General features: G+C 45.4%; 2 protein-coding genes and 1 long non-coding RNA gene across 5 annotated transcripts in view; 1 reads left to right on the plus strand and 2 right to left on the minus strand.

Annotated features, from left to right (window-relative positions):
- MAMDC2 (MAM domain containing 2) overlaps positions 1-8,452 on the minus strand; it is a 137,632-nt gene extending 129,180 nt beyond the window's left edge. For both annotated transcript variants that reach the window (XM_025891665.2, XM_073878088.1), the window contains exons 1-2: positions 8,321-8,452; positions 7,865-7,978 (exon numbers count right to left, since the gene is read on the minus strand). In XM_025891665.2, the coding sequence (XP_025747450.1) occupies positions 7,865-7,978; positions 8,321-8,354 (148 nt within the window). In that variant the 5' untranslated portion in view covers positions 8,355-8,452. The remainder of the gene's footprint in view (positions 1-7,864; positions 7,979-8,320) is intronic.
- LOC141370192 (uncharacterized) lies at positions 7,812-12,388 on the plus strand. The gene is made up of 3 exons (XR_012374037.1): positions 7,812-8,058; positions 11,210-11,351; positions 11,879-12,388. It is a non-coding gene; the product is annotated as an uncharacterized lncRNA (long non-coding RNA).
- The window catches only part of CFAP95 (cilia and flagella associated protein 95), a 248,679-nt gene continuing 231,473 nt past the window's right edge, over positions 8,514-25,719 (minus strand). Inside the window, exons 6-7 of one of the 2 annotated variants that reach the window (XR_012374036.1) lie at positions 18,927-19,066; positions 8,514-8,640 (exon numbers count right to left, since the gene is read on the minus strand). Coding sequence is in view for 1 of the 2 variants with exons in the window: in XM_025891460.2 (XP_025747245.1) it covers positions 8,569-8,640 (72 nt within the window). In the remaining variant the exon portion in view is untranslated. The remainder of the gene's footprint in view (positions 8,641-18,926; positions 19,067-25,719) is intronic. The other variant, XM_025891460.2, reaches the window with a different exon arrangement.

Genomic DNA, 25,719 nt, shown 5'->3' on the forward strand with positions numbered 1-25,719 from the left:
CAACTGAGTCTCCTTTTTGGTGTTTTATTTACTCCCTTTCACTCCTACTACCCCTGTCCCACTTCAAGCCCTCATTATCTCTCAGACGGACCACTGGACTGTCCCCTAGCTGACTTCCACATTGCCAGTCTTATCCCCCTCAAATCGACCCTCCTTGCAGCTACTAGACTGGATAGCAGGCCACATCAGTACTCACAGTCTACAGGAAAACCAACAGGCAGGTCCAGCAGATCAGTAACAAAGTCACACAAATGGTTCCTCCAGAAGGGTCTTGCCTACCTTTTGCATCTCTTTATTCTTGACCGAACATAGCTCTCTAGACTTCCTGTTGATTTGGAAAGCCGATACCTTTCCAATAAACTCCTTTTCTGCTTAAATAGCCAACCAATGCTGTTTGCAGTGAAGATCCTTGATGAGTGTAGAATTCTGTTTGCTCTCTACCATAATTATAGATTTGTGTCTCCTCCTATCAGTCTATGGCTGTCAAGGGCAGTGACCATGACCATGTGTGTATTCCCAGTCCTCTATGTACTCCAACTACTAGTATAATGCCTGATGGATAGCAGTTACTCAATGTGCATTGGTAGAATGAATATTCTTAGATGCTTTTTCTGTAAAATATATGATTCATTCATTATACTATGAAGTTATAGTACATTTTGTTTTGTTTTATTATCTTATTCTTAGCCTCAGAATCCCCCAAAACACAAATAACTTTCTCACAAAGTAGAGAAGGCGAGTATTCTGACAGATCTCACTGAATCAATCACAAGCCCAATCCTTTGGTTTTCTCATCAACCACATCCATAAGCAAGGGCCTCTTCTAAGAGCAGACAAACATCTCTACCTGCTTTTATCCATCAGGATGGCTACTGTTGGTGTCTGACACTTGAGATACTTGGAAAAAAACAGCTCCCAAAAGCTAGCTCAAAGTCTGATAATCTTTTGCTAAAAATACTTTGCAGACCAAGGAACGTCACTCTCAAGGTTGCATTGTGATTGTTTGTGATGGCAGAGGATCAAGGGACTTAGGTAGCCCTGATGAGCCAATAACTTAAGGGCTATTTGTTCCTTGGTAAGTCCGAGATGGAACAGACCACCTGTGGGTCAGGAAAGATGAGACACTGCTTCCCTGTTATACTGGGAAATGACAACACTAGCTTCCAAAAGTCCTTGAAGTCCTACAGCAGGAAGGACTATTTAACACAACCTCTTTTACTACAGGAGAAAACATGAAGGGTTCTCTCCCTCTCTCTCTTTTTTCCCTTTCAATCTCAACAAGGGCTTTCCAGATTGATTAAATTCAAAGTGTTTGCTGATACCACATGCTGTTTGTTGGGTTTTGTGGGGAGGATGTGATCCCTGTTCTCAAAGATGTAACACTCTGGCCAAGTGAAGGGGTGGGGACAAGCCGGGGCTAACCAGGAGACACATGGTGGGAGTGAAGAGGGCCAGGGGAAGAGAGGTGTTCACCTACTGGAGAAACTCAGGGAATGCTTCAAGAAAGAGCTGGGCCTTAAGACATGGGTAGGGGTAGGATTTCAATAGGCCAGGATGGAGCAGGGGAATAAAAAGCAGAATACAGATGTGGAGAACAGTGTAAATAGAGCAAAAGGCAAGAAAGTAAAGGGCGTGATGATGAACAGCACAGTGGGAATTCATGGGAGGGAAGAGCAGATTTATAATTTGGGGCAAATCATGAGAGGCCTTGAGTGCCACACTAGGCAGTCTGCACTTTCTCGTGGGCAACTTATTATCACAGGATTCTTAACAAGAGGGCCCTTCTTTCTCACATCTGGAGGGGGTGGGCAGTTGGCAGTCATCCCAATGCACTGCCCTCAACCCTGACCACGTATGAGACTCACCTCACTCCTGAGGTGTTAGTGTTCATTTACTTATTAACAGCGCCAACTCTGGCCCTATTTCTGGCCAAAGAAATCAGAATCTCTTGGGGTAGGACTTTGACATGACAATTTTTAAAGAAATTTTCAGGTGATTTTAACATCCAGTCAGGGTTGAGAACCACTAGCCTAATACATATGTAGGAGAATTTCTCTATAAATTCTTGGTTTTTGTTGGGAATGCTTTGCTGACAGAGGTAAGATATTATGTTTAACTAGGTATGGCCTAATGGATACAACAGAAATTTCTGATATATTGTGCAAGTTCCTTGCTTTTAAATAACTTCACTAGCCAGATGTTCATCTGTGTTAAGCACCACCTTCTTCCTGTAGGTATTTCATATACATATATATATCATTGGTAATTATGGATATGTTCATATATGTGATATGATATATAGATACATATGAAAAAAGATATATATGATATATACAGATATATAGAGAGATATATATTTGGTACATACAGATATGAAATTTTATATATATGTATACATATATATAAAAATATATGTATACATATATATAAAATCAGCAGATGTGAAAATTAGGGTTGACCAACCAAGATGCCAAGACATATATCACTTATATTGACATAATGGGGTTTCACTTAAATTCCTAAAACTCAGTATTATTTATTTAATAAGAGATAGAAGTAGGTCTACTGCTGGGGTGACCTAGCAAGGAGGTTCTGCTATTTTAGGAACCAGAATTTTTTTTAAATGTTTTATTTATTTATTCATGAGAGTCAGAGAGAGAGAGAGAGGCAGAGGCAGAGGCAGAGGCAGAAGCAGGCTCCCCGCCTAGCAGGGAGCCTGATGCGGGACTTGATCCCATGACCCTGGGATCATGACCTGAGCCGAAGGCAGATGCTTAACCATCTGAGCCACCCAGGCGCCCCAGGACCCAGAATTTTTCATAAATAGTATATCACAAAATGCAAGTCACAAAACATGCTAACCTTATGCCAGGAGATTTGAAGGTGGCAATGAAAGCAGAAAGTCCTATAACAAGGAATTATTTTTTTCTTCCAGCATATGGTGACCACAGCTGACTTGTACAATTATGAGAAGGGAAGCATCCTAAAAATCCTTAGGTGCCTTGTGCGGGATGAGGGCAGGAGCTGGGTAGCCACTTCCCATTGGGTAACTCTACTTTGAGTAAGGAAAAACCCAGATGGGGTATTGGCCTTGATAGGAAGGGAGTTGGCTAGACAGAGCCTATGTCCAAGGAAGTCAATCAAGGGAGGGAGAAGCAGGGAGATATAACCAGTCCATGGAGGTTAAATCCCAAATGGAGGCGCCAGGTAAGAGAACCCAAGAACCCAGACTGATTGACAGGGAGGCCAAGGGGTAGGGCCCTGCCCAAGAGCTTAGGGGATGAGTGATCCATTTGGCTAGGGGTCTCCTAAAGACTTTATGCCATCAGTCAGACAGATAATTACCTTTGAAGGGGCAGAATGAACCAGGAGCACAAATGAAAATGCATAAGGACTTTTGAATCATCCAATACTAGATTTATTCATACAGCAAACTCATCCATTTAACCAAGATTTACTAAGCATCTACTATGGACCAGGCCCTTTTCTATATGCTGAAGATTACAGGCAAGTAGGATATCTACACATCTGAAAGAGTGAATCAATACGCAGTATGGCATAAAATGTAGCGGCCTGTGGGTTTGGTAGGCCCAAGCACTATACCTTTGGAACTCATGTTCTTCCATATGTACGAAATATAATTAATTCTCTGATGAAGACTTTCCAACATCTTATAATCAATACACCAAAGCTTCAGGGTCCAGGACCTGAGGTTGCCCGGGATGACTTCCAAAGCCCAGTTCTAGGATCTAGGATCCCAGGCAGGGCCAGGGCAGTACCAAACTGGGCTCAGGCCCCCGGGAGTGGCGTGGGATACTGCAGGAGTACTTGAGCCATTTGCTGGGGTTGAGTGTCTCTCCAGGAGACATCCAAGGAACACCCCAGACTCACACTGCTCTCCAGTCTCTACACAACACGTGGGTATGTTTCTCCTTAGAGAGCCCTGGGAGACCAACCTGCAGAGGCCCATGGGGGTGGGAACCATCTGATGAACTTGTGATGTCAGGGTGGGATGCTGAGACAATCCCCCAGAGTCCAGAAAGGAGCTATAATTCACAAGAAGGGAGGACTGTTCCCCCTCTTCCAGGAAGGCCACTTGGGATCCCAGCCAGACTTTTGGCTCTAGCTGAAATACCAGTTTAATGACAGAGCACAGAACCAAAACTCAGGTGTGGCCAAGTAACCGAAAGTGTCGTTAAGAGAGAAAGAACGGGTTTGGATAAAGAAAGGGGGTCAGAAAGACATAGGCATGTGATTTCAGCACACTCCACTGCATCCCCCTCTTTACCCCCTCATTGTGCCAAACCTCGTAGCCAGCCTTCCTGCCTCAGACAGCATCACTCCCTCCGAGGTACAAATATCGTCCGGACTCTTCCGTATTAGGCAATTTCTCAAACCCCAGCCCCCACCGTTGTACAAAAACCGCATTCCCTACAACAAGTGCTGTGAATTTCCTTGTTTCATTCCCATTCACCGGACACATTTCTGTATTTACCTTCCTCTTCCAGGGGGCTTTAGTATGCCAAGTTTCCAATTAAGGAGCAGTACCTACACTGTTTTTACCTTTCCCTTCCTCAGTTCCTCCAACGGCTTCCTTATAGAGTCAGGTTAAAGGTGCTAAGTCAAGGTGTCCAAAACTTAAAGTAAAGCCAAAATTCACCCGATGACTCATCTGATTGTGACTCTTCCAATGTAAGGCCAACTTAATGGGCTCCAAGAATCCTCAGCCCAAGGGCTTCTGCCCCCTCATCTGGCATTGGGGAAAATGGAACCAACAGTCTCGATTTCACCTGAGGACCACTGTCCAAAGAGCTTCCCATAGCCTCTGAACTGTGAAGGAATAAACAAGGTTTTTTTGTTTGTTTGTTTTTTGAGGATGAATGAAGGAATAAAGAAGATTTTTATAGGATTCAATGGATCTCTTGTTTCCTGGATTTAATTCAAACCTAAAATTTAGAAGGGAATTCAAATTTGAGTCTAACATAATCTCACTTCCCCTGACAAAGTAGAGGAGATAAAAATATGCAGTCAGACCACTGTTGGCAAATCTAGAAAGTAGAAGATTCTGGGTTGCTGCACCCAGTCATCTGCACAGGTGTCACCGCCTGTTTCTGGGGGTACCCTCCATTGTGTTACACAACCAAACAAACACCACCAGTGAAACTCAGCCACCTGTGCCCAGCGGAGATCAAGCATATTTCAAGATGGCTATGAACTAGAGACACCGGAATTGCAATCGGAGATTCTTAGAGACCTAATACTCTAAACGAAAGAAGTGGATCTCAAATACAATTTGGGGCATCTGAGGAGACATTTCAAGAAGGGGACTTATTTAACTACCCCCAGATTTGATTTTTCCTGTGATGCAATTCTAATTTGCAGATTTGTTTCCCTACTTAAGCCCCTGCACCACTACAGCATTGTTCTCTCCACGGCGTGTTAACCTAATAATCAAGGACATATAGAAAGTGCCATTTGTTTTCCAAACACTTGTGGGCAAAAGTCTCTGAAACCTAAAACTTGCTATGGTGGATCAGACACACGGAGGTGGATGGAACCAGTTTCAGAATGTGTCTGCAGCAAGATGAAGGAAATTTGTAGAGAGGCTTGGGAACAACTGGCCAAACTGCCTGCCACTTGTGATGATTTTATCATCTTTTAATTTAGCAACTTAGAAATGGGTTTATAATGGAAATTCTTTGTGTTGGCCTCTCAGCAGGCAACCATAGCAACTGGTACACACCTCACTGCCCCTCTGGAGTGCACTTGGTTATGTCCAAGTTCTGGCCTTTGAAAAACACTGTACTGGAGAGACGGAGACCTACCCTGCCTCTTCTGCCGGGAGTGCTCAGAGGAGAATGAATTAACTTTGCCCAGCCAAGCCAGTAGTCCTGATCCCGAGCCAGAAAGCAGTGGCCGTTAGAAGTTAGAAAGCAAGCAAAAAGGAAAGCAACAGTGCTCCCATTATAATATTAAGCCATAATCACCTTTTCCTATAATCATCTTCCTGTTTTCCCAGAAGGGGCACTGGTTAACTGCCACTCTGGGGCAGAGGGGCAGCCCAGCACCTCCTGTGGCTCTTGAAGGTGGAGCTTGGCAGGCTGTGGCACGGTCTCCTGACCCCAGAGCAGGCTGAGAGCGGCCACCGTGCTGGGGGCGGGGGCTCAGAGACTGAGGCTCCTGGATTAAGGGGTGATGTTGATTTCCTTTCCTTGGGACCAGGACCAGGGTGAGGCAGGAGAGGTGTCCAGGGAACAAGATTTAAGGAGGTTTTCACTCTCAGGGTCATGCAACTGGCTCTTTCTTCCCAGTCCCAGCCCTGCTCAGGGCCCCTAGCACTGGGGGATGTGTGTGTGAGTGTGTGTGTGTGTATGTGTTTGTGAACATGCCTACTGTGGTCAGTGGTTCTCAAAGCATGGTCTCCAGACCAGCAGCAACACCTGGGAACTGGTTTGAAATGCGCATTCTCAGGCCTCATCCCACACCCACTGAACATGAAACTCAGGCTGTCGGGCCCAGCAATCTATGTCTTTAACACGCACACCAGGTAACTCCCAAGTGGCTCAAGTCCCATGGTCCGTGGCAGGTGGTCTCTCAAAATGCTTCACCCACAGTGGGAGCAGGGAAAAGGTGGGCTGGCGAGATGACGGGGACCTTCCTAAGGCCATCAGCAGGGTAGGGATCTCTCAGATGATAAATCAGGAACTGCTTTACCCCCAGCTATCCCCAAGCAAACTGTAGTAGTCAAGACCTGGCAACTGTTGGCAATAAATAAAGATTGCTACTGAGCTCATCCCCGCCCGTGGCTTCCCCTTAGCCAGGCAGCTCAGAGCCAGCTGCTGAGTGACACTGTGTCAGGGGCCTGCGATGCCCTCCTTTGCAAATGGGGCTAACATCACCCGTGTGTGAGGGGCGGAGAAGCTAACGCATATGCAGCCCAACAGAGCAGGGGTTCTGGGCTCCACCCTCCTCCAGGGAGCCAGCTGGGATGCCTTGGGGACTGAGGACAACTCAGAGGGGAAGGAGGTCAGCTGAGCTCCTTGATGCTACAGCGTTTTTAAAAGGAGGCTATTCCCCAAATGGCCTGGGGCACCAAGCTTCTAAAAACAGAGTGGAGGAAGGAAAGGAGAAGGGGCCCCTTGGGGCCTGCAATTGGGCACTGAGAACTGCTTGTTTTGTTGTTGTTGTTGTTGTTACCATATAATGAAGGATAAGAAGAAACATCTAAAAACCCACATTTAAACTGTCACCAGAACCCCAACAGTATGTAGTGGTGAGACAGTGACCAACGCCCCCCGGCCCAGCGACCTCAGGCACAGTCATGGACTTGGTCTGATTTTTGCCAAGTGCTGGCTGACAGATACATTCGCAGTATGAGGATGAAGTCCCACAACAACACACTGAGGCACAACATAAACATGAGGGCTTAGCACTCAGGTCGCTTGGCGGAATGAGGGAACCCTTTCTGCAGTGCGGGGAGAGAACTAGCTCCACTGCGACTTTCCCGGTCCCTAAAGGTGTCTACGAAGGACCAGAGGGGCTGAGGACGCGCAGAGGGCACGCAGCTGGGGGGTGACCATCATTTGCGGCACCCCCTTTCTCCCTGCGTTAGGATGTGCTGGAGGGAGAGGCAGAAAATCTCAGAGCTTCGCCGCGCCCCCGCCGAAGTTCCAGGTAAACAAAGGACACCCCCGCCCCCATGTCTTCTTGCGTGCAGCACAGCTGAGGGTTGGAAGGAGGATCCATGACTCACACTTTTCCTCCCGAGGGGATTTAACTCCAAGATAACACTGCCCTTGAGAAAAGGCCAACCAGCAAGGAGGAAAGTTCACCTCGGGGCCCCTGTGCTCTGGAGTCCCCTTACCTTCCTCGTTTAAAATCCAGGGCTGGAACGCGAACGCCGAGTCAAAGCCACAGGTGTTTTCTTCAAAGGCGCAGGACCCGGCGGGCAGGTCCAGGGCGCCCGCAAGCTGCAGGGCTGCGAGCACAAAACGAAATTTCAGCTCGGGATAGGGCTGGGAGCGTCTGCACCAACTCGGGGCGCCCCGGGGGGACCAGGTGAAAGTGAGGGGCATGCACGCGGGAGGGGCGGAAGAGGGGTGCACTACTACCCCCTCCCCCGCCCCCGGCGCTTCCAAGGCACAGCCCTTCGTCCACCCCCCATCGCCAGCCCAGGCTCGGGAGGTGGGGTATGGCTGTCGAAAAGGATCCGGAGGCGCCCTCGGATGGCCCGGTCCAGGACAGCGAGCCCGGCCACCGGGGCTGCGGGAGCGGGTCACGAGGGCGCCCCCCGGGAGTCCCCTTGGGTCTTTGCACTTACCTTGCATTGCCAGGAGGACGCCCCTTAGCAGCATGGTCGCGCTTCGGGGAGGAAGGACGACCGGAAAGGGGTGTGAGCTGCCAGCCCGCTGGGACCGGCTGCTCCGGTGAACCGGAGCGGGGGCGCCGGGGACCCGGGGAGGGAGAAGTCGAGAGGCTGAGCGTGCGCTTGGAGCTGCCCAACTTTGCGGAGCGGCTCGGGAAGCCGAGCGGAAAGCTGGGGGTGCTTGACTGGTGCACGCCGCTCGGTCAGCCGCGGGTCAGATCGCGTCCCGAGTGAAGCCGGCCTGGCGCACAGCTGGTCCCGGGCGAGGATTGGGGCTGGGCGGGAAGGAGACAATTGCACACTTTTGAAAAACCAGCTAGGACTGGCCGGGAGAGAAGAAGTGGGGATGCAGCGCCCCGGCTCAGGGTTTTAAAGCTTGGGACCAGACCCCTTGCAGACACTTAGAGGGGGCAGGCCTTTGAGCAGCCCCTCCGATGGGCCGGGACTGGAGGCGCCCCGCCCCGCCCATCCGCGGTGGGAACCAGCTTATTTCTGGGGACAGCTTCCCCGCATCTGGCACACCAGTACAGCAGGGCTGGCCCTAATTTTAACTTCTTCTCCCCAGAATGGAAAAGGGTGGAATTCTCCTAGGAAAACCTAGAAGAGAACTTGGAAACTGTTTGGTGACATAAGCTTTATATCTCAGGAGTCGCGCGTTCATGACCCAGTAATGCTAAGCCTGGAATACCACCCCCATTTTTGTAGCAGTGGAATGTCTGGCATGCCTGGTGCTCAGCATTCCCTCTGTCCGGTAAAAGGGGGGCATTCCTCCTCTCCAAAGAGCCGTGATAAATTAGTAGTTTTCTAAATTAGCATGTGGCGGGTGATGTCAGGGAGGGGGTTACTGTGAGTGCTTCGAACACTAAGTGGGTCTTTAAAAATATTCTCTTCCACGTAAGGACATGGTCGGGATTTTTTTCTTCTTCTTTTCCTAATGGTCTTTACAATTTTGTGCAGGAAATTTTGTGCCTAGGGCAGTGATTCTCAAATTTGAGGGTGCTTCAGAACCCCCTGGAGAGCCCCAGAGTTTTGGATCTGGTAGAAGTGGGTTGGGGCCCAGAAATTCTGCACATTCTTATCAGGTTTCCAGATGCTGATGCTGATGCTGATGCTATTAGTCTGTGACCACGCTTGGAGGAGCCCTGGCCTAGCAAACTCCTGTTCAACCATCAAAGCCCTGTTCACATGCCTTCACCCGGTTTCTAGCCTCTCTTGGCTTTCCTTGGCCTTCATTGGCAGCTCCTTCTCCATATCCTGTGCTGGTTTTTTGTTTTGTTTTGTTTTTTTGTTTTTTGTTTTTTGTTTTTTGATCTGTCTGACCCCTGAACACCGGAGTGGCTCCAAGCTCTGTCCTTTTAGCCACCCCCCTCCCCCAGGAATTTCATCCAGTTTCGTAGTTTGGAACACCAACTATATAGCCTGATGACTCCCAAATTTATCTTTCAAGCCCAGACTGCTCACTGACTCCAGACTCTTCTCCCTCACGGCCACCTCAACATTTTCATGTGGATGTTTAACAGCTACCTCACATTTCACAGGTCCCAACATGAACACTTCTGAGTCCTTCTCGAGCCTGCCTCCTCTTACGTCTTTATCTCAAAGGAAACTTTCTCCCCCACTTGCTCAGGACAAAACACTTCGAGTTATCCTTGACTCTTCTCTTTCTCTCAAGACAGTACCAAATTCTGTCCATTCAGGATTCCAAACACAGCAGATGGTAAGCATGCTCCATGCCCACAGTGACTGCCCTGATGTAAATGGCCATCGTTGGCCGGGGAGGCTGCCCGAGCCTCCTCAGGGCAGTGTCCCTGCCTCTCCTGTCTTGCCTGCCTGTACTCCATTCCTAACACAGCCGTCAGGGGCATCCTTTTAACACAGAAATTGGGCCATGTGGCCTGTCAGTCCTTGGCTCCAGACTTGCAACAGCTTCCCAAATCAGCAAATCAAAAGCCAATCTTCAGGGGTGCCTGGGTGGCTCAGTCAGTTAAGTGTCTGACTCTTGATTTTGGCTCAGGTCATGATCTGAGAGGGGTCATGAGATGGAGCCCCACGCTGGGCTCCATGCTGAGCATGGAGTCTGCTTAAGATTCTCTCTCCCCTCTGCCCCTACCCCTTGGTTGCATGCGTGCTCTCTCTCTCTCTCTCTCTCTCTCAAACAAACAAAAAACCAATCTTCACACAGACCTAGTAGGTCCTACAAAACCTGCCCCACCCCCTCATCTGTCTGATCTCATCTGTCCTGCTCACACCCCTCCAGCCACATTGACTTCTCAGCTGGTCCTCAGATACAGGGTACCTGTTCTCCAAGAACTTTGCACTGGCTGTTCCCTCAGCTTGAAATGCTCTTCCCTGGAGATCCACATGACTCACACCCACACTGTCTTCAGGTCTTTATTCCCTGGTCACCTTCAGTATTAGAAATTCAATAGCCTTCTCTCTAATAAGAAATAAGCCCGGGGATCCTTTTAAAATAAGTTTGGACGAATTCTCATGAGTTTTCTGTAAGCAATGACTCAGAGCACCTAAAATTTGTTAAGGGTGTGTGTGTTGTTTGTATGCTTTGCCTCAGGTGGTAACTAATAATGAATAACATTTATCATGCTTACTATTATAAATATTTTATGTAGAAAAATCTTATTTAACTTTCACAAGGGCTCTATGAGGTCAATGTCATTATTGCTCCCATTTACTAGATGGGGAGATTGAGGTACAGAGTTCAGTGATAGCAAGAGGCAGAGAAAAGACTTAAATCCACATCTGCATTATTCCAAAAGCCTATTCTCTCAACTGGTAAAATAACCTGTCTCCTTTGTCTTATATTCTTTTTTGATTTCTTGCTTGTAGATGATGCTAAATATCTGATGTATTTCATCAAATTACTTCATTAAAAATTCAAAGACAGATAGGAATCCACTTGAAACCTCAAAACACTCTTTTCAACCAAGCAAGCTTCCAGCAACTATTAAACTGGTGCTCCTTCTGCCAGGTAGGTACCTGCAGAGTATTTCAGAATTTTAGGATTGCTTTAGATTCATTTGCATGTTCCGAGTCTTAGGAAAATGAAAAACTTCAAAGCCATAAAGAGATCTTCAAAAAATTTTAAATATGAATTAAAACCTCAAGGCAACATCATTTATTGCCACCTATAGGAACCTGAATCCTTAGATATAAACACAAAGTTAGTTGGAGTAAAACTTCGATTTCACGTATAATTGCATGATCTGAAGAACAGATGATCCTTCGACATTGGTGCAGGTTGGGGTCTCTGGGAAGCAGACTCTGATTTGGAGGTTAGGGTGCAGGCTGCTTACTAAGTGGTGCCCTTGGGCTCCACACATGTGGAAGGGAGGAGGAGGTAGGACTGGGCCGAGGGAGAAGTGACATTGCATTGGGGGCCCCACAAAGCCTCTCCTGACCCTAGAGGCTATTACTGGAGTTAAAATGACCAACGCAATTTATCCCATATTAGGCTGATATGGCCAGATTCTTTGTATTGCCCTTTCCATCACACAGGCGATGCAGTCCACACAAGGAGAGGTGATCCCCAACGGGGGGGGGGGGAGTTTCTACACTGAGGCCGACCCAAAGGGCTTGATGGCTGAAGGCTGTTTGAAGACAACAATCCCACCACCTGAGATGCCAAGTCCTTCCTGGATGGAGGATCTGGACAAGCACACTGGTGTCCACCACAGACATTTTGCAGAGAAGGGAAAGAATCCTGCACATGGAGAGAGCCAAGGAGGGAATGCAGAAAATCTAGAAATTATGTCCATCAACCCACTTCCTCAGGTCACTAATCATGGAGCCCTGTGGCCATGCACTGCCTTCAACCCCTGGGAAAGCAGCATCAGGCCCCCAGGGGAGCACTACCCAGGACTCTCTCCTCCAAGATTTAGTTTAATCGAGTGATTAAATAACACATGTAAAGTTCCGGTTTATAGAAAGCACTCAATAAACATCAGGTATTACAGCGGGTTGAATGGTAGCCCTCTCCAAAAGATATGCTGTGAATGTGACCTTATTTAGAAAAGGCGCCATGCAGATGTAGTTAAATTAGGGAAAGATCATCCTGGACTATGAAATGGGCCCCAAATCAAGGGCAAGTGCCGTTCCAAGAGACAGAAGAGCAATAAGGACACAGGTCAGGGTGGAGGCAGAGACAGGAGTGGGGGAGCCCCACAACAAGGAGTGCCCGGAGCCACCAGAAGCCAGAAGAGGCACAGAGAAGATCCTGTCCCAGAGCCCCACGGGAGTGTGGCCCTGCAGACTGCTTGACTTCAGACTTCTGGCCTCCAGAGCTGTGGGAGAAGAACTTTCCGTTGTTTTAAGTCCCCAGGTTTGTCCCGGCGGCTGTAGGACGCTAACGCAGAAAGTGTGAAGCATCGGGCAATCCCGTGCCAGGCACTTGCCACACGTCTCTCATTCAAACCTGCCTGCCACATCCCGGTGAGATGGACACGTGTCATCTCCATCTTACAGAGATGGGGAAACAGGCCCAGAAGGGCCCAGGAACTTATTCTGGGTCACATGTCCAGCGACACCACCCCTGAAAGCTTCCTTTTTACAAAGGCCTGTCTCCTAACACGGACCCCTGCGTGCATGCACATCACTGGTGTGGGCCTAACTCAGAGACTCTTCCCTCGCACCCTCCCTTCTGTTTGCCTCTCTCCCTTCTTGTCGTTCTCACATACTGCTGTGTCAGGGTCACTTCAGCAAACACTTTCTGAGCACCTGCTGCGTGCCAAGCACAGTGCTCAGGGCTGGATACCCAGGGGTGAACAGGATACATTCTCTGCCTCACAGACAGGAGACCATGGAAAGACCATTGCAATAAAATATGCTGCTGATGTAGACGAGGACAGCAAACAAAATCTCCACTGGCCAGGGAAGTAACACAAATGAACTGAGCTGGTAGCCGGGGGATTTAGGGAAGGATGGTGGGGCGAGCAGGCCCAACCACAGGGTGTTACTGGCACCGGCTGGAAGCCAAGTCGCAATGACCAGATAGGGGTCCAGCCCTGCCTGTTTTGCCCAATTTTTCAAAAGAAGCCCAATGTCCAGGTATAGATGCAATAGCTCCTGGTTTTCAAATACTGTCAATGAATTAAGACAGAATATATTTAACTCCCTGTGGCAGTAGAGTAAAACTTGGTGGGAGGCTAAATTCAATTCTTGGGCTGCCATTTACAGAACCAAGAAAGACCCACAGAGACAGAGAATGGATGCCTCGCCACCACCCTTCCAGAGGGGGTGGCCAGACACAGATGACCAGTCCCATTCTAAAGAAGAGAAAACAGATGCAAAAAGAGTCTAACTGACTTTTAACCAAGGTCACATGTCTCTAAGCGGTGGGGATGAGATGAGAAGTCATAAGCTGGCTTCCTCATTGGCCAGGATTTGGCACACAGAAAGGACTTTGTATACTCTAAGTCCTGTACAAATGTAAGGCTATTCATAATATCCTTATAGTAATTATATATATTAATTATACTTTGGTTTCTTTTTATTACATACTATATGTTTTAAAATAATATATATAACTTTATATATGTATATATCTTTTTTCCTTTCTTGCTTCCTGGGTCCCCTCTGGTCTATGCCAGGACATCGTCTCTGCTCTGCAGTGTTGTCTGTCTCTGCCTCTCACCATCTTTCTTTCTTTCTTTTTCCTTCCTTCCTTCCTTCCTTCCTTCCTTCCTTCCTTCCTTCCTTCCTTCCTTCCTTCCTTCCTTCCTTCCTTCCTTTCTTTCATCTCTCTCTCTCTCTCTGGGTCTCTGTGATACATCCTGGGGCTCCCCTCTGCCTCTCACTCAACATTTTCTCTGTCTTGCTTTCATGTTCTCTCTCTCTCTCCACATAGACCCTGACATGCCCCCACTCACTGCAGGCTATCAGGTCAAAAATGAGCTGGTAAAACAATTCCAGACTCTGGGGGTTGTCCTGCCAGTGACCTTCATTGCATTCCTCCAGGAGGTGTCTGGGGGTTCTGCCCCAAGGCTGGCTGGCAGTGTCCCTTGGTTCCTGACCAGCACCAGCTGCCTCTTACCCCTTGGGGATAGTCACATGCCTGATGCAGGTCTGACTCATCCACCGTGAGGGACCGAGGCCCAAGGTTAACCAGTTCTTAACAAAAGAATCTCGTGCTATTACAAAATATATGCCCCGCTCTCCAAATTGCCACACACAAATGACCTGAGCTGGTAAAGCAGATATTTCCTTTACAGTGGGCATTTAAAAGGGAACAGATACTTAAACAGATACTTCCTATCATTAATCTTTGTTTCATCAGTTCACTCTGAACGCTAGGTTGGAGTCGGACATCTTTCACTCTGGTTTGATGGCAATCTTTTGAATTTCTTTGTAAGCCAAAATGCATGAGGCTGAGTCATCACAGTAAAAATCCTACCACCTTTTACTTAGTGTTTTTGATGTGCCAGGTGGTTTCATGGTCAATTTATGGGGGAAGAAACTAGGCCTAAAGAGTTTAAGCGACTTGCCCAAAGGTGTGGGGCCGGCTGTGAACCTAGCTCCAACTACCACCAAAGCCCTCTTGACCTGTCTACACTTCCAATGCAGGGAAGGTTTAGGTAAACACTGTGCAATGTCCTGTTCTCCAACCCCACACCTCCTTCCTCTACCCCTAGGCTGGGCCAAGGCCAGCAGGGAGAGTTTCTCTCTGTCCCAATGAAGCATCTATACCCCGAAGTTCTGCAGAAAAAGCCCTTTGTGATCATAGTCGAGCCTACCTTTCCATCCCGAGCCCATCATACCCCAATCACCCACTCTAGCACCTTCAGCATGCTGGCCCCTATCTGTGTCCCCTGGGCCACTCGTCCTGTGTTCTCACCTGTTCTTCTCTCTGTTCAGCATCAGAATGCCTTCCTCCCCTTCTCCCATTGGTAAGCTCCTTATAATGGGTTGAATTCTGGCCCCCAACCCCCAAGGTCATATATTGAAGTCTTATTCCCAAGTACCCCAGAATGTGACTTTATTTGGAAATAGGGTCATTGCAATTACAATTAGTTAAGATGAGGTCACTGGAGTAGAGTGAGCCCTAGCCCAATACGACTGGTGTCCTTATAAAAAGGTGACATTTAGACACAAATAAACACAAGGAGAGCACCCTTGAAGATGGAGGCAGAGGTCCCGGGGATGGTTCTGGAAGATCACCAGCAAACCCGTGGAAGCTGGAGAGGCCTGGAGCTGCTTCTCCCTCACAGCTCTCAGAGGGAGCCCCATCCTCCACCCCCACTGATATTTTTGGATTTCTGGCCTCTAGCACTGAAGTTTCTATTGTTAAAGTTACCCAGCAGGTTGTACTTCGTATGCAGGCCTAGGAAACTGTACTCTGTTTTGTGCGGGTCTCACCTAGGATAGTAATGCTACCAGCTAGAAATGCCCGGAAGCACTCACCTTGGCCCCAGTGAGCTTCCCACAGACCTCTCTTCTTTCCAAACCACTGCTACAACTGGACTGACCCTTGTAGTTCTTATTATGATTGCAAGGTGCCTTTCAACAACAACTACCAGCAAACTTTGGAAACAAAATAAAGGTTTATTACTTACAAGACCTGGAAATTACACAGCACACTTGGGGCCACTGTGTGGTGTGGAGGTAGAGAGACATGGTGCCCAAGGGCCTGGGTTCTGCTTTTATTGGGGTTGGGGTGGGGACCTAGGGTTTCATGGGCTCACTACTGGTGAATTTAAAACATAAGGGCAGGAATTGAAAGCAAGGGAGAAGACACAAGTGGCCCAAATGGCCAGTTACCGAAATCAACCAAGATCTTTAAAACAAAGGAGACTCAGTGAGGAAAGGTGGCCTCGCTCTTTATCTAGACCCTATGGCTGGCAATGTGTTTATTCAAGATAGCTATTCAAGGTAGTGAGTCCAGTCTTTGAAGTGGGTGCCCTCAGCAATCAAAGCTTAAGTCAGGCACTTGCTACAAAAGGAAAAAAAAACAGTCTGTGGACAATGCCCGCTCCCATTCATTTCTAAAGACTCCGCTCAAGTGTCCTCTCTTCCTCTCTCTGGGCTTCCTGTCCTCCTAAACTGCAATGTTTATTATCAGGCTGTATCACAATGACTTAGTTTATGTCTCTGTTATCTGCAAGGGACGCTGACACGTCAAGGACTGAGAAGTTGGCTTTATACTTGTTTCTGCTCCCATGTCATCTGTGGGCCTGGCTAATTGTAGATGCTCAATAAATGCTGAAGGAGAGGCTCTTGGAAGGAACATCCTCACAGGTATACACGGCCCAGAGGCCCGCCCAGGCTGCAGCCCTATCGTTAGAGGGAAATAACTAAATCTAAGCTCTAGGTCATGCAGGAGGATATTTATGGAAAAAAAATGAACTGCACAGATGTGCTCTGAGAGCCCAGAGCCATTGCAAAGAGGAGTAAGAGCCCGAACAGGGAGTAGAGTAGGCTTTCTGGGATCAGACCAGCACATCTGGCAAACTCCGGGGAGGGACAGAAGGTGAGGGAGGCTCTCAGAAGCCCACTTTCATGAGGGGCAGAGGTGGCTGCAAGAGAGGACTCAGCCCCTGGATGGAGGCCCCAGGCCTTGGGGGTTAGAGGAAAGTAGAGATCATGAAGCAGTGTGCATCCTGCCATCTGAGCCTGTCCCAGCCCAGCCCCATGGACTCCTGTCTGGGTCCATGAGAAAGGCTGGGCTATTGGGAACCCAGAAAAGTCTGTTCCCCTAAATCCCACACAGGGGGACAAATAGCTCCATGACCCCTGGGACAGTATTAAAAAGAGCAGGTGAGCAGTGTCTTGTCTGACCTTGCTGCAGACATTGCTGGTGTTTCAAGGTTAACTGCAGGGAGAATGGGCAGCATGTGTGTGTGCTGGGGGCGAAGGGCATTACAGGCTGGCTGTAAGCATGCATGTTCACCCCTGGGACAGCCCCTCCAATCCTGGGAGTTAAAGGCTCTGTGTCACCTGCTGGAGCTAAGAGTGAGCTGAAGGACGTTGGAATTGGACATAATGACAGTTAATGGTGGCTTCAGAGATGCGGGGAGCCTTGCGCCCAACCTGGGCTAAACCCAAGTGATATGCTTTCTCCTCTTCAAGTTTTGTTTGAGTGCTAGGGCCTGGAAAAAAGGAAGAATGAAGAATTCTGCAGTCAAAAACATTCCCTAAAATAGCCGTGAAATAGCTTAGCTTCTGACTTAGAGCCTCTGACATTCATGTGTTATATTGAGGATCTACACTGTGTGATTTGATCTAAACTGAACAGAAACAGTGATGATACTCACAACTACTCAGAGATAGAATGGACACCAACTGGGAGGGGGACAGATAGCAAATATCAGCTCTGAACAGGCCAATGAAGTGTGTGTGCATGTGGGCACATGTGTGTGGAAGCTTGAAATGCAAAGGCCTAAAATGCTGGGTACTCAAAGATGTTAAATGACACCAATTCCTTCAGATTTTCAAAGTGCTTAAGGCCCAGGTGACTGGTGATAATGAAGAAACTCTACTCCTAAGCATCGCAAAATGCCTCCATGAGCCAATCTGGTGAAACACAATTCCAGCTGTACATTATAAAAACCTGGGGAGTTCCTTCTTTTTAATCCAAAGGTTGGGCCCCAGCAGACCAATGAAATCTTCATTTCTGGGATAGAACCAAAGCCCTGGTACTTCCTTAAAGCTCTCCGAGGGGATTCTACTAAGTCAGGGTAAAGAATGCTCTGGCTTAATATTTTCATCATCAACACAATTAAGTAGTATTACTGTTAGCTTTTTTTTAAAGCTGTTCGAAAAGAACAAGAAAGTGTTCTATCAGAACAGGGAGTGTAATTTTGTCATTGTGACCATGGACTCTGGAGCCAGACCACTGGAGTTTAACTTGGAGCTTGGACACTTACTACCTGTGAACGTAGGGCACATTGTTGAGTGCCTCTGTGCCTTAATTTCCTCTTCTGTAAAATGCAAATAATAGCAGTACCTGCCACATGTGGTGGTAATGAGTACTAGATTAGCTTATATTATTATTAGTTTATATTATTTGAGTACTCAAAAAAGTGCTGGTGCCATGTAAATATTAATATTCATTTTCTTTTTTTTAAGATTTTAATTTATTTATTTGCCAGAGAGAGAGAGAACACAAGCAGGGGGAGTGGCAGGCAGAGGGAGAAGCAGGCTCCCCGCTGAGCAGGGAGCCTGATGTGGGACTCGATCCCAGGACCCCGGGATCATGACCTGAGCCAAAGGCAGACACTTACCCTACCGAGCCACCCAGGCTTCCCGCTAATATCCATTTTCTTTCAGTTCAAATTTTTCCCAAGTCAGGCTTGTAGTTGAGATTGATTATGGAGTCTATCCATCAGAATAGCCTTTCATATAGTGTCCTGCCTTTGCGGGGTGGGAGGAAGCAGAAACTAGAAATGTAAATTGGACAGTTGGAAAACTGTAGCTTTAATGTCTTATCAGAGTAGAAGAAAAACCTCAACTATTGAGTGGATGCCATTATAATTACCAACAGCTAAGACATTAAAAATAGTTATGTAGAAAATAGTTTCAGGATTAAAATAGAACCTTCATCTGATAATACCTGAGGTGGTGCAAACAAGATGGAGTAGAAGTATGAAGAGGCTTCTTACAGGAATATGTTTTTAGAGGCTAAAGGAAATTATCTTGGTCTCTGGTTATAGCCTGAAGGGCAAGTTTGTCTGTGTCCAATAAAGATGTCTTCTTGAAAACAAAACAAAACAAAAAACAGAGAGAAACTTTTAAATGGGACATCTTGTTTCCAAATGGCTGGAAGCCCCTGTAACTCCTCCCATTTCAGGCTGCTTTTCTCATTACACATTTTACAACTTTACATACACATATATCTTATATTTATTTTGTTATGGGGAAGCTTTATTTATTCACTCACCCATAGCAGGCTCAAATTAGACTTCTGAATATCCAACTCATTGGACTCAGAATTGTTCTCATGTTTGGTGGGATAGGGATGTTCCATGGGAAACCGGTGCACTCGCTTCTAGGCTTCCATCCAAAACAAGGCAATAGGACTGAAATGGCTTCTTTCACTCTAGGTGTGGGAATGTCTTGCAGTGGTGGCTGCCTTCTGCATCTCTACTAGGCTTCCATACTGGGTCAAAGACATCGCCATATTCCTCCAGAAGGGAATAGCTTCCCTGTAGGTGGCATCCACCCGGGTCCCCACCAGGTTCCTGAGTCTATTAATTCTTGCATTCCACTTTTTTCTTCCAAGGTTCAATTTCCTTCTTCTTGAAATATATCCTTTAGGAACTTTTGTCAGCTAAGATCTAGGAGAGGCCAATTCTCCTAGTCTTTGAAAACATCAGTCATAAAATGAGTTCAGCTGGGCGAAGGCTTCTAGATGACAGTTCTGGGTGAACACAGTGGATTGGACAGGCTCATCCAAATTTGGCTTTTCCAGAATCCATTTAAAAACTACAATGAATAGTCATTATGTAGAAATGGAGGAGCCTTTGAGGCTATGGAGAATGGGAGAGGAGACAACAACAAACTTTTGGAAGCTAGAAAGAAGGTGGATAAGCAAAAATATGACCTAGCAGATCAAAGTCAGATTTGACGCTGGCTCAGTTTATTCTACAACGTTATCAAGAGTCCAAGAGATGGTGACACCAGGTAATATTGGAAATGGGGAAGAAGAGGCTGGCTGAAAATGAGGAGGATTAGAAAAGCTCTTTGAGAAGCACTATCCATACTCCATGCTACTGGATGACTTCTCCTCCCCTAACTAGGGAAGCCAGGAGCGTCGTCCCAGTCCAAACTGAAAGGCCCAAAAAACCAGGGGAGCCAACGGTGTCAGTCCCAGTCCAAGTCTGAAGGCCTGAGAATGGTGAGCACTATTGTCTGAAGGCAGGGGAAGATGGAAGGTCTAGGTCAAGCAGAGAGTAAATTAACCCTTCTTCCACTTGTTTGTTTTATTCAGGTCCTCAAGGGACTGGGTGATGTCTGCTTGCATTGGTGAGGTGATCTTCTTTACTCGGTCTACTGATTCAAATGCCAATCTATTCCAGAGACACCCTCTCAGACACACCCAGCAACCATGTTTTACCAGCTATCTGAGAATCTCTTAGCGCAGTCAAGTTGACACATTAACCATCACACCACCCTAGCAAAAGATGGATGTTTATTCTCTGGAAAGCACAGAATGAGGTTGGCTGGACTCAGTGGGCACAGACTGGGTTAAGAGGGGAAGTGCCACACTGAAACCAGAGTGAAGAAATGAATGTGTAAGACACTGAAAGCGGAGACCCTGCCCCTAAGCCCTGTTGACTACTCAGCTTCCAGAATGGTTATGACCAGACTTTTTCTCTCTGAGTAGAAGAACGATAGCAGAAGGGTCATCTCCAAGGAATCTGACCAGATATTGAGGAAAAATGTAAACATAGTGATATTGAGGTTTCCCCCAACAAACAGCCCAGCCACATCACCTTCCAGTGAAACTCATTCAGATCTTCCAGTCAGCTTCTTGCTCACAATTAAACATGAGCAGACACCTAAAAATCACCAGACAGCTGAAGAATTCTTCTAATATACAAGATCAAACAAGCCACTAACAGAGAAAAACAACTTGGAGGAAAAATAAACCATGAAAGGAAAAGAAAGCTCCAAAATAAAACAATTATTAAAATCCTCAGAGAGATAAGCCCTGGTTCTGAATCCCAGAAACAAGTTCAGAATACTGTTTAAAACAGAACATTTAGAGAACATGAAAGATCTCTTAGAAATTAAAAACACGAAAGCAGAACTGAAATACTCAACAGGAAAGGTTAGAGGTCCAAGTGAGTCGATCTCCCAAAAAGTAGAGCATAAGACAAAGCAAAGAAAATAGGAGAAAAACATATAAAATAAGACATCTATAAATTTATACTTCTTCCTTTTCTTTTTTTTCTTTTTTTAGAGAGAATGTGAGCAGTGAGGGGCAGAGGTAGAAAGAGAGAGAGACTCTTAAGCAGGCTCCATGCTCAGCACAGAGCCTGATGCAGGGCTCGATCTTAAGACCCTGAGATCATGACCTGAACTGAAATCAAGAATTGGATGCTTAACCAACTGAGTCACCAAGGTGCCCCCTAAATTTGTATTTCTATACTTGTATTTTCAATAGAAAATATAAAAGCTTACATTTTATTGTGAAACATTGTATCAAATAGTCTTGGAAGGCCAACATCTGAATAATGGGAGTTTCAGGGGGGCCTGGCTGGCTCAGTGGGTAGAGCATGTGACTCTTGATCTTGGGGTTATGAGTATGAGCCCCATATTTGGCATAAAGATTACTTTAAAAAAAGAAGAAAATCATAAAACATGAGTAATGGGAGTTTCAGAAGAAGAAACAGAAAATGAATGAGAAAAAAAAAATCAAAGAAATAATTTAATGAAATTTCCTAAACACAAATATATCAGTTTCTAGCCTGAAAGGCTCATTAAGTGCTCAGAATAATGGATGAAAATGGATGCACACCAAGGCATATCACTGTGAAATATCAAAATAATGGAGACAAACATTAAACACTTTCAGAGGGCAAAACCAAGTCACATACACTATTCACACTCATAATAATGCAAACACTGATGATTGATCTAAACAAAAATATACTATTACTATATTAAAAGGATGAGCATCTGGGAAATATACAAGTGTATGGTAGAAAAGAAAAACAACTCCTATCTTCCATTGTGGAAGGAATTATTTCATTATCCTCTGGCCTCTGTTGATGTTGAGAAGTTTATTGACACTACAGTTGCTCCTTTTTAGGCAATCTATATTCTCTGGTTACTTCTAGGTTTTACTCCTCGTCTTTGGTGTCCTGTAGTTTCTTTGGAGTTTCTAACAATCCCAGTGAAGATTTGAGGGGGCTCATCTGGGATCCTTGATGAATTAATATTACAACACTATGATTGTATGCTTGCCTAGTTAATATCTGTGGACACAAAAATTATATCCATAAAGATAAATCACTGGAGACACAAGAAGAGTCTTTGGATGAAATGTAAACATGTAAATTTCTGAAAGGAGACTATGAGTTTTGCCCAGGAAAAATATCTACAGAGTGAATATAATAGATTACTGGATAGCACATTAGCTATTGCCCAGAGATAAAAGACACAGAGGTAAGTATGTCCCAGTGAGAATGCTCTCTGAGAGGGGACTAGAGTGGTACCAGTTAGGTGACCATTCTTCCTTTTCTTCATCCATCCTCCCTGACCCTGCTCTGCATGAACCAAGACTAGAGGAGAAAGAGAGAAGAAAGAGTAAATGTATAGACCATGCCCATTCCCCACTCCAAGGCCCCCAAGCAGAAGCCTCAGTGGTGGCATGGGGCATGGTGAAGATAAGTATTCAATTGGATATGCAATTGAGTTGCACTGGATTGCACTTTTTGGTTGGAGAAATAGGCTTGAGGATGAGCTTCCAGAAACAACACCCCAATCATACCACAGAAATGGCTTGCTGAGGAAAGGCCACTGTCAACCTACCCACTGGGAACTTGACTGCCTTAGACCCTACTGCAATTGTTAATGCCTCCCCAAAGCCAGATTCCATTGCCAACACCCAAGCCAACAAAATGGAAGCACTGATTAGGAACTTAAATCTTGCATAGATGCATCTGATTAGTTGAGTCTGGGTCACATGATTTTATTCTAGGTGAAAAGGAAGCTGAGGATTTGAGCTCTGAGTTCTGTATTGGAGAGGTAGAACGTATAACATGGAAATTCTCCATATTCAGAAAAGCTTTCCAGAAAATGATAAGTCACTGCAAATGTGGCACGTGTGTACTATAGCTAATACTGTTTAAAATATAATTGATTAACCACTCACACCCATTAGGATGGCTATTATAAAAAAAATCAAAATAACAAGTGTTGGAGAGGATGTGGAGGAATTGGAACACTTGTGCATTGTTGGTGGGAATATAAAAAAGGTATAGCCACTATGAGAAATAGTATGGCAGTTCTTCAAAATGTTAACAGAATTGTCATATGATCCAGCAACTCTACTAGTACAGTATATATGCAGAAGAGTTGAAAGGAGGGCCTCAAGGAGAAACTTATATATCAGTGTTCATAGAAGCCTTATTCACAATAGCCAAAAGGCAGAAACAGCCCAAAGGTCCATCAATAGATGAATGAATAAATAAAATGTTATGTACACAAAATAGGATATTATTTAGCTCCAAAAAGAAATGAAATTCTGGTACATGCTACAACATGGATGAACCTTAAAAACATGATGCTAAGGGAAATAAGCCAGACACAAAAGGACAAATATGGCGTGATTCCACTTTCATGGGGTACTTAAAGTAGTCAAATTCGTAGAGACAAAAATCGAGTAATGGTTACCAGTGATTAGAGGTTGAGGGAAATGGGGAATTAGGGTTTAATAGATACAAAATTTCAATTTGGGATGATGACAAAGTTCTGGAGATGGACGGTGGTAATAGCTGTAGGACAGTGTGAATGCCCTTAATGCCACTGAACTATATGCTTACAAATGGTTACAATGGTAAATTTTGTTGCTGTATATTTTACCGCACTGAAAAATAGAATTGATTAATAGTTTTGGAAACTAAAACAAAACTGACCAGATAATTTATTTCATTACTCCCATACTTTAGGATTTAATCAGACGATAAGGTAGGAAAGAGAGGAAACAAAGAATGACTTCTATTGTATCTTTTGTGTGAGACTCCCCACTCAGCAACATGTGGGCTGCAATGATATTATGTATGAGAACTGAGTGTTAGGACTCAACTTCCTAAGAACTGAGATAACACAGTGATACTCTTGGAGCAATGGTCAGTGCAGCATATTGAAAAACGGGTCAGGTTAACACTCCTCTCTCTTCAAGTGTCCCCCGTTTTGGTAGAAGTCTGCAACTCTGACAGTCCTTGAGCAATGAGAAAAAGATTTAAGTCAAGAATAGCAGAATTAGAATGTATTGACAACAACAATATCAAGAGCCAGTTTTCTCTTGCAAAAGGCTTTTAGACTCATTTTCTTGAGATATAAAGAAAAACCAATTATTAACAAATGCATAAATGAAAGTGAGAGCAACCAAATAATAATTAGCACAAGAAGTTGGAGCCAAATATTCCCTGATCTCCGACTAACCTTGAGCAAATCCCTTAAACTCTCTGTTCTTCAACTTCCCTGACTCTAGGAGGATAATCATAGCTTCTCCACAGAGGGGTTGGGAAATTCCCTAAATTCGCTGTTGTCAAGTAAATTCATGGCACGCAGACACCCAGGGAAGACATTTTGTTCCTTCCAAAGTTATAGAAATTCTATAAAACAGTATATTGAGCAAGAATCATCAAGTGTTCATTTGGGGAACATAAAATGCTCCAAATAAAATAGAAACTTTATATACAACTGTAGTTTTCTTTGTTATGGCTTTCAGAAGTCAAAACACATTGGTTGCCAGTTGCAATGCAATTTCACTCTGTCTCTTGCCTCTCGTTGTCCTGGTGACTTGCTGCATCAAATGGTGAGGAGAGGAAGTAGTTCAGCAAAGGGGCAAGAGGGCCAGTCTTTTCCTGTCTTGCCAGAACTCTTGTTTTTGTTTCCTGATCTTGCTCATCCTTGTGCAATTAAGTTGCAACCCTGAATCCAAATGTATGCTCCTGAGAACTCCTCAAGTGCATGATTTATAAAGACTGCTCTGGAGTTGAAGCAAGCTGTCTTGATTCTTTAGATACCTTACTTTAAGAGGAAAATAATACATCTATCAGAAGGATGTTCAGGCTTAAATTCTTTTTCAAGGATCCAAAGTTAATTAAGAGGACAGTATACAAAAGAAGGCGACCTTTTCCATATAAGGTAAAACTACACCATCATTAATGAATTGGGTTATAGGCAAGAAAAGACAAGGAGCAGTTCGAGTTGAGGCCAGCATTTCACTTAAGATCATGGAATGGGAGACGGTATAGTTTATGTTTTAAGTAGTTAAAATATTTTTACAAAGCCATTCTTTAAAAACAGACGTGAGCATTAAAAATAAATGAATATATTCTAAAGCAATAAGCTTTTGCTTAGACTTTGGGGTCATATTACTGATTTATCTTGCCTGTGGCAGCTAAAGATAATTTGAAAATATTAGTCAGAAAGAAAGAATTACAGTGCTGACTACATCTGACTTACTACATCCTCTCTTGTAGTTAGGTGGCTTTTTATTATATTACCCTGTTAAAGGGAAATTGTTTACATTGACGACAAACCAAAACAAACTCGGCCTTTGTGGTGGTGGTGGGGGGGGGCAGTGGAATGCTATTTTTCTTGAGCAAAATTATATTATAATGTGCTGACAAATTAAAAACTCTTCTGAGTAATGAACGCATAAGGAG

This window comes from Callorhinus ursinus, unplaced genomic scaffold (genome assembly GCF_003265705.2).
Source record: "Callorhinus ursinus isolate GAN/ISIS: 27379988/994484 unplaced genomic scaffold, GSC_fseal_2.0 scaffold28, whole genome shotgun sequence".
Lineage (NCBI taxonomy): Eukaryota > Metazoa > Chordata > Mammalia > Carnivora > Otariidae > Callorhinus > Callorhinus ursinus.